Genomic DNA, 9531 nt, shown 5'->3' on the forward strand with positions numbered 1-9531 from the left:
TGATGATTGTTATGATACTTAAAATATGGTGTTTAAATTATCAAAATAAATTAAAAATTTAATATTTAATTTAAAAAATATATATATATAATTTTAAAAATTTAAAATTTACTATAAAAGATAAATTAATAAAAAATTAGATATCAACACATAAACACTATAGAATTAACATTTATTATTTTATGTTTTGCTCGATTCCCCTTCTTACCTTACAATCGCCTGTGTGGCCATTTTCTAATTCATCTTAATAATAAAATTAAATAGGCTTGAAATGATCGAAAGAAAAATAATAAAATCTCTCAATATTTATATAGACTTATGATTCGTGTTTTTGTGCATTAGTAACTGAAATTTTGAGGGTGTGTAAGTATGTGAATCATCAAAAGTTTTTTATAACTTATTGAAACTAATTTTGTTTATAAAAAAAAATCTAAGTTATTTGGCATAACCTTGAATTTTAAGAAAATTTAAACTTTAAGCCTTAGACTTTAAATAATTTTGAATCTCAAATACACTTGAGTTTTTTAGTAATTTAATAAGTAGATTTGGATACCAAACATACTTTATCTTGACCACTAAAATTAATCATTCTTGTTTTCTCTAACCATGGCCTAATTTACACGCACATTATCTTTAACTTTGACTGATGAACTTTTTTTTATTTCAATTGCTGAGTTATTTCTGACTTCGATTGTTAAATTTTTTTAATTTTGAATGTTGAGATCATTTTAAAAAATTCTTTCCAATTCAAATTATGTGTTTCAATTTTTTTGCACAACATAGAGAAATATTTGTACTTTATTAAAAATAAATTTATAAAATATATAACGTGTTTGGTTGAGAAAGAGATGAGAGAGAGAGAGGGAAAAAGAGAAAGTGGGTGAAAAACATAAGGAAAGGTAGAATGATAGGTCAGGTTAAAAAGGTAGACATAAATGATATATACTTATCGAAAAAATAAAAGAATAGTTGTATATACATTTTTGCATTTATACGTTACACTACGAAAGGAGGGGCCTTGAAGGCTATTGTGAAGATAAATTGTATGAGAATGAGAGGCAATGTTATGTTTGTGGGGGAAGCTAAATATAGGAGAATGATCGAGCTGAAAGATATGAACAGAATTCATCCATGAGATGAAACTCGAAATACTATGGTTCGTCAAACGCCAAAAGAAAGAAAAGAGACTCAGAAAATCACGGCTACCTCCAACAAAGATTTAACAAATGAGAAAAAAAAGTTTAAGATCCGTATGGGAATAGGTGGACGAAGAAGGTGGAAGTGGCGGTGGTGAAAGAAAATTTAGACTGGTTGTAGAAAAGTCTAGTTGGGGGAACGACGAAGGCTATTGACTTCAGATCACTGAAGGTATCGGTTGTGAAGAATTTTCCTCAAGTTATCCAGGTGCGCAAAATGGGTGCATATAAAGTTCTGTTGACCTTTGACAGCCTCTTGAATGCAGAAGAGGCTTACACATTCAAAATGAATAGCCTACTACAGTTGTTCCATAGTGTACGGAGGTGGGACTAGTCAGAGAGAAGTGAAACTTGAAAGGTGTGGCTAGAATGCTTTGGGGTCCCATTACATGCATGGTCTATGGATACTTTCAGATGATTAGAAAGCCAATAGGGTGAGGTGGTTGGGTGTGATAACGCGACAAAATCGTGCATCTTTTTTAGTGTCGACTGTGTACAAATTGATACCTATGTGATGGATGTGATCAATGAATGTGTCCATATCACAATAGGCATCAGCGGCTTTGACGTTTTGGTAAAAGAGGTGGGACGCGAAACATATGGAGAGAATGGTAAGGTGGAAATGATGGAAGCTGACAAGGGAAGCAGTGGCCACTCGAGGAACATACCTACAAAGGAATGTGATGATGCTATTATAACATCGCTAAGGCTGACAAATTTGACGGGCAATGCAGATCAGGCAGCGAAAGTGGTTATCGAGGTGCGGGGGGAGGAGATTGAAGATGATGATAGATTGGTAATTTCAGAAACAATTTTGAACAAGTGGAGTTATGAAAATTTAAGTCACAATCAATTGAAACTGGTAACTTATCAATTTAATAATGGTGGTATTGAAGGCATGGCTAATTTTATAGGATATGAGGTGAGTAATAAAGTGGATTCTAAGTTGACTATTCCATGGGACTATGGTTTTAAATCTAATGGGCTACATATGGGAGCAATAAGGGTTAATGGGCTTGAACCTAATAAGGGCCCTCCAATGGAATGAGAAACTGTTATAACGTAATGGGCCTGGATGACCCAAGCTCCAAAGCAGCTCATCAGTTTGGAGCAGCGAAAGTTCATCAGGGGCTGGTTATAACGCGGACGGGTTGGGTCTACATTAGGCCAGTCCGAAAGCAAGCGGGTCAGGGAATGTTGATCCTGCGGGGTAGCGCCTCACCAGCGACGGAAGCCTCTTCGCCTAGGGATTTGCACGCGTTAGGGGTGTGGCTTCAAGGGCTGGAGAAGCACGACATCTCCCTGGTGAAAAAAGTGTGACGGCGACTGGTACAGAGGTTGTGCGTTGGCCAGAACAAAGCTTGGTGGTTAATGGTCGGGCAAATGGTGAAGGAGCGAACTGGTAAGGAGGAGGGCGACTTGACTAGGGTGGTGCGGCTACTCTGACGGTGCATGGGTGCCACTTGGAAGATGAACCACACGTCTATTGTGATGCGCCGGTATTGGCACATGATGCGAGGGCATAAGGAGGCTCGAGCATGGACACATGCGGAGGAGGTGGGTGGTGCAGATTATTCAAGCATGATGGAGGGGATGATTTGCTACAAGGGATGTTGAGCGTGGACGACAGTTCAAAAAAGGGACATGCTGACGTTGATAACTCTGCACACAATGGCGGACAAAAGGAAGGATTTGGTATTGCAAGGCTGGGAATGGAAGCATTTGTTGACAAAAATTTGTCGGTAATTAATGACGAAGATGGATACGATGATGATGAGGACAACCTGCAGGACGCAGCACATGCCAATGTTGGTGAAGCTAGTGATAATGAGGTTTTAACATTGGAGGAGTAGCTTGTAGAAAACAAAAGAACCTGGAGCAAGGGATTCAGGAGCAGTGCTATACAATGAAGAAGATGACATAATGGCTATTCTTCAACAACAAAATGAAGAAGCTGCTCAGAAAAGAAGGCTGGCAAAACAGAAGGCAAAAGCAAGACGGAGCAGTCCCAAAACTCATAAAAAGGTGTGCAATAATTTTTTGAAATGATTATTACTTCATGGAATATTAGGGGGTTGAAGGGTGATGGAAAGATGAGGATGGTAAAGGACCTGAAGAGGAAATATAGATTAAACATGTTAAGTTTGGTGGAGACTAAAAGACAGATAATGACTAAATTTGATATACCAAAAATTTGGGGAATTAGTTGCATGGGGTGGGACTATGTTGAGTCTGATGGTGCATCTGGTGGGTTATTGTTAATATGGGATGATGATTTTTTTAAAATAAGAAATAGTTATAAAGGGGAGAGATGGTTGTGTGTTAAAGGAGAGTTGTTGAAAATTAATTTTAATTGTGCGTTTATCTTGGTTTATGGTGCACATGTTAGAGATGAAAAATTTCTTGTGTGGGAGGAGTTGAGCTACATAACTGGATTATGCCAGGTTCCCTGTTGTTTTATGGGAAACTTTAATGAGAATGTATAGGTGGAGGAAAGACGAGGCACTGATAGTTTATCCCTGTCAGCCGAAGACTTCAAGAATTGGATACATGACATGGGTGTGGTAGACTTGCTGATTACTGACTGCAAGTTTACATGGTTCAAAGGTTGATCCTATAGCCGTATCGATATGGTTCTCGTTAGCTTGGAATGGCTGGAGACGTTTTTAAAAACTTGGTTACGAGGTGGTCCAAGGGGTTTGTCTGATCACTGTCCTATTATAGTGGAAGTTAAGAGACTAAGAGATAGGTCGAGACCGTTCCAAAATATTGACTCGTGGTTTACTCATGAAGGTTTTCTGAGGATGGTCAAGGAGGAATGGAGAGAACTTGATGAGGCACATTTCACAGATAAATTAAAGGTCTTGACAGTTTCTCTAGGAAGAATGCGAGGATGCTTTAAAGGTCATGAAGGTTTTATAAGAATTTGTATCATCAGGAGGAGTCTCCATTGGTGGGGTTCAGGGACGAATTGGTAGAAATGATTGGTGAAGAGGATGCTTTGGCTTTGGAGGTGCAACCAACTCTTGAGAAGGTTAGAGAAGCAGTGTGGGATTATGAATCATCCAAACCTCCAGGAAGTGATGGATACAACATGAATTTCATAAAGAGGTGTTCGGCTAAAATTGGCTCTAAATTTACGGCAGCGGTATTGGATTTTTTCCTGACTTCCAAATTACCGGCAGATGCAAATCTCACTTGGGTGGCATTGGCCCCTAAGTTTACTGGTACAAAGAAAATCAAAGACCTTAGGCCGATCAGCATGGTAGGTTCTGTGTATAAAGTCATTCAAAAATACTGGTTAGGAGAATGCGAGCAATAATGCCACGGCTAGTAGGTGAAATACAAAGTGCTTTTGTCAAAGGGCGGAAGATTCATGACGTGGCTCTTATTGCATGCAAAATAGTTCAATGGATTAAATTGAGAAAGAAGGAAGTGGTGATAATAAAGCTAGACTTTCAAAAAACATATGATAGAGTCAAGTGGAGATTTGTAGACCTTGTGTTGCAAAATATGGGGTTTCGGCGAAGATGAAGGAATTGGGTTATGGAGTGCATAACTACGTTTTCTATGTCATTGCTGATAAACAACTCGCCATCTAAGATGTTTAAGATGGAAAGTGGTCTGCGACAGGGTGATCCGTTGTCTCCATTTCTATTTGTACTTATCATTGATGTTCTACATATAATGTTTAGGGAGGCGGTAAGAAACAGGCGCATATCACCGTTACTGGTGGATAGAGATCATATTGAGTTGTCGCATCTTCAGTTTACGGATGATACTATTCTGTTCTGTCCCCTAGAGGAAGAGACCATTAAGAACTAAAAGAGAATCCTTCGTTGTTTTGAGCTAATATCGGAGCTGACTGTTAATTTTGATAAATCAAGCTTTATCCCAATTAACTGTGATGATTAGTGGGTACAACATATGTGTAGGGTATTGGGTTGCAATGTAGCTTTTCTTCGAGTGAAATACTTAGAGATCCCGGTTAGAAGCAAAATCGAGATTAGTGAAGACTTGGAAGCCCATCATAGAAAAAGTGGAAGAGAAGCTGAGCATATGAAAAACCAAGGTACTTAATAAAGCCGGTAAGTTAGTGCTCATTAAATCTACTTTGAACAGTCTCCCTGTCTATTATTTGAGCTTATATAAAATGCCAAAGGCTGTTGTAGAGAAACTGATTTTCTTATAGAAAAGATTTCTATGGAGTAAGGATGATGGTAGGAATGGTATGGCAATGATTAGGTGGGAGGTGGTGCAGGCTCCCAAAATGTTTGGTGGGTTGGACGTTGGGGATGCCATGGTGCGCAACACAGCCCTTCTATTTAAGTGGTGGTGGCGTTTCTCGAATGAGGATTGTCCCTTATAGAAGAGGGTGATTTGCTCTTTACCTGAACCCAAATGTGATGCTGTCATCCCAGGTGTTACCTATCCGCCAGGGGGGAAGGATATTTGCCATATACAGTTCAAGGATCAACAAGTAAGACAAAAGATGATTAATGGGTTGTCTATGGAGATTGGTGATGGGAGAGGGACTCAGTTCTAGAAGAATGTATGGATGCGTGGCGGCTCCCTGAAAAATCAATTTCTAAGGCTTTTCTCAGTTTCAAACCAAAAAGGATCCGTTAATGGGGATTGTGCGTTTTGCGACGGGTTAGAGTGGAGATAGAACTTCCAATGGAGGCGAGAACTTTTCCAATGGGAGTTGGATATAGTGAACCAGTTGCATGAAACTTTAAGACTGTTCAAACTTGCTTATGACAGAGAGGATATAGTTGTGTGGATGATTGATAAACAAGGTGTATTTTCTACTAACTCCTTTGTGTAGGTGATGCAGGCGAAAATGATTCCGGAGGATATAGCAAGCTACAATTTTACTAGGATAGTTTGGAAAGGTCTAGTTCCACCAAGAGTAGAATTATTTTCTTGGTTTGTGTTGACTACTGGAAGAGTCAATACGAAGGAGAGACTGAGTCAGTTTGGGGTGGTAAACCAGGAAGATGTTGTATGTATGTTATGCAACAAAGGTGTTGAATATAGTCACCACTTGTTTCTTGGTTGTGATTTTTCTTAGCAGGTTTAGTGTGCATGGTTGTCATTTGTTGGAAGTCTATGGTCGTGTCCGGGAACGCTAAAGGAACATTTTCAAAGTTGGACTGAGCTACCAACTAGTAAGGTGGAACGCAAGAGGTGGATGGTATGCGATTATTTAGAACATTCGGCTAGAAATGAATAGAAGGATTTTTCAGAATAAAGGAAAAGGGGTTGACATGATTATCCATCAGTCCTTTATGAACTATAATGAGTGGCTAGGAGCGGATCCCTTTGGTCGTTGATGACAATGGCAAAGATGACAGGAGGATATTTATGAGTGTTCTTAGCGTTGGTTTCTTTGCTTTAACTATTTTAGTTTGTTTTGTTTGTTTTCTTCTTATACTCCACTTACTCTATTGAGCTCTTTCTTTCCTGCATTGGATAGAGATGGCGGATATTTGGCTTATTACAGGCTTGCTCAGAGGTTTACAAACACCAAAGGAATAATTGTTAATACCTTCTAGGAGTTGGAGAGGTATGCTTTTGATGCATTATCGCCTATCCGACGGCAAAACAGGAGTTCCTCCAATCTATTCTGTTGGCCCTTTGATTGAGCTCAAAGGTCACCATCAGCCAAATCTAGACCAATTACAGCATGAGAAACTACTGAGATTTCTTGATGACCAAGAAACTACTTCTGTTGTTTTTCTCTGTTTTGGGAGCAAAGGAAGCTTTGGTCCATCCCAAACAAGCCAAATCAGTTCAAAGGTCTTATTGTAAAGGCGAATGAGATAGAGAAAGGGTCGAAACAATTGATGGATAGAGATAATAATATTGTGCACAAGAAGGTGCAAGAGATGAAAGAGATAGCTAGGAAAACTGTTATTAATGGTGGATCACCTTTCAATGCTGTTAGAGAACTTATTGGTCATATGGTGGGTAACAATTGATAACTACTTTTTTTGGGGTCGTATTTCTTGGAGTTGTTCTTTCCTCTGAATCAATGTAAAACAAGTAAACAATAAGTTCTTCATTGAAATTGTTGCTATTGGTGTATTAAAAATGAACATGAACAAGTTGTTTTAATGAACTTGTTTCTTCATATCTGAACATAGAACTTCGTCTAACTCATGTTTCACCAACTGAAGTACAAACTACAATTTTGAAATTGAGAACATATATATATATACACGTTGCTAATATGTCTTGCAAGGTTTGACACAAACGTGTGTGTCTAATGGTTTGTCAACATGCTCTACAGGACATTCTTGAATAAATTTGTTAGCAGAAGGTTAGACTTTTAGCTTTTTTGCAATTTCAGCCATATATTTACCCTGGTAAAAGGCCTGCTGCAGTTCTAGCTCGGTAGGTTGCCGAGTTCCATCTCCGGCGAAGGTTCCAGCACCATATGCTGAGCCTCCTTTCACCTCATCCATCTCAAACATGCCACTTCCAAATGTGTATCCAAGGGGCACAAAAAGCATGCCATGATGAGCTAATTGAGTTATTGCTGTCAATCTGCAATTAAAGATTTAGAGGAAAATTGAAAACTAAATTCAATAAATTCATAATTTCATAGCATAAGAATCACTAGTCACTAACGAATATAGTTCATAGTCTTGGTCACTATTGGAAAAGTGAAGATACAATTGTTAAGAGGCATGACAAGCAACATTATGAGAATTATCTGTTTGATCAAAACAATTCTGATAGAACAAATGAACAAGTTTGTTATGTTCTAAATTGAAATGATAACAACAGTAGGAAGCATTTAGAGTTCATTTTACTCACGCTGAAAGTTCCTGGCCTCCGCCGTGAAAGCCAGTACTCCAAAAGATTCCAGCAGGCTTGCCAGCAAGTGCTTGGGAGGCCCATAGCTCACTAGTGGCATCAAAAAATGCCTTCAGTTGGCTTGGCATCATGCCGAATCGAGAAGGAAAACCAAATATAAAACCATCAGCTTCCAGAAGTTGTTCCGGTTTGATGTCCGTTACATCATCCGGCCTAGGAGGGGCCTTCAGCTTTTCCAATATTCGATCGGAGAGAGTCAATGTCCCATCAGCTATGAGCATAAGCAACCAAAACGTATTTATTGAACAAGGTGTCCACATAATATCCACAGGTGTGGATATTATATGCCATCCACACCATAGAACTCCGCTTATATATATACTTTAATTTTGATAGTATTCCGGCCCAGTCTAACAAGGGTCCCGGCCCAGTCTAACTGTGGATCGACGATCCACCGGGTCACTTGATATCCAAACCCAAGGATGATTTACGTATCATCTCACGTTTTGCTAAAGTGATCTGAATAGCTAATAAAAGCTTTCAAGCAAATGGACTCAAACGAATGGATCTATCTAAATTCAAAATATAAATGGAGAAAAATCTATCCCTCTCTAAAAATACGTCACCTTTTTTATCCTAATTAATAACCTTAATATAGACATTAACTTTAATATCAGAGTATCTTTACAAATAATTCTACCTGCCGATCTATCGACAATTCGGACAGTCATTCCCTCAGAAAGTTCCCGTCCAAGTCTAAATACCCTACTTCACTCAATTACTTAAGTCCAAACTTCATCCGAATTACCATTCTTCTGAACAACCAAACAGATAGTTAGTGTGCTAATAGTAAATTTATGATATCGATATTATGCACCAAAGTACATATCTGATCCCATTTGACTCTCTTATGACCTTCATAATGAACATTCACTATGCATCACCAACTGAAACTTACAGGGACATTGAAGCCTATACTTACATAAATTCGCAACTTTGTAGAACTCAACGAATCAATTATGAGCGGGAAAATAAAGACTCTTATGACCTTCATAATGAACATTCACTATGCATCACCAACTGAAACTTACAGGGACATTGAAGCCTATACTTACATAAATTCGCAACTTTGTAGAACTCAACGAATCAATTATGAGCGGGAAAATAAAGACCGATGAATCAGATATAGTTTCATTTCCATTTTTTTTAAGGAAAAAAGACTTATAAATCTAATTCTACATTTGAAGGTACAGTGAAGCCTTTTTCATGCATACCTGAAATGTTGAAGCATTACTACAGATGTTAGTTACATCATTAAGCACTTGTTTTCTCTTATCCAGGGGATCAACAACTACAGAAGTTTTGTTCTCATCAGAACCTGTTCTTGTGAAACTTCCTCTAAGTACATGTTTCTGCTCATTTTTAAATGATGGTCTTGAGTAGGGTGGTATCCCTCCAACTGATCCTAAGACCTTAGCCCTCGCTCTTGTGATTCGATGTGGACGCTCTT

The 9531-nt window shown here is 38.5% G+C and overlaps 2 protein-coding genes across 2 annotated transcripts in view; both read right to left on the reverse strand.

Annotated features, from left to right (window-relative positions):
* Positions 1–9428, reverse strand: part of LOC107463106 (cyclin-A2-2) — a 66104-nt gene extending 56676 nt beyond the window's left edge. Inside the window, exon 1 of the mRNA XM_016081846.3 lies at positions 9296–9428. The gene's annotated coding sequence lies outside the window, so the exon portion shown is untranslated. The remainder of the gene's footprint in view (positions 1–9295) is intronic.
* Positions 7337–8279, reverse strand: LOC107463322 (probable NAD(P)H dehydrogenase (quinone) FQR1-like 3; the record flags this gene model as incomplete). The annotated part of the gene is given in 2 exon segments (XM_016082109.3): positions 7337–7748; positions 8022–8279. Coding segments are annotated over 2 exon segments (484 nt in total), but the record flags the coding sequence as incomplete, so codon positions are not given.
* Positions 9429–9531: the final 103 nt, after the last annotated feature.

Source organism: Arachis duranensis, chromosome 8, assembly GCF_000817695.3.
Source record: "Arachis duranensis cultivar V14167 chromosome 8, aradu.V14167.gnm2.J7QH, whole genome shotgun sequence".
Lineage (NCBI taxonomy): Eukaryota > Viridiplantae > Streptophyta > Magnoliopsida > Fabales > Fabaceae > Arachis > Arachis duranensis.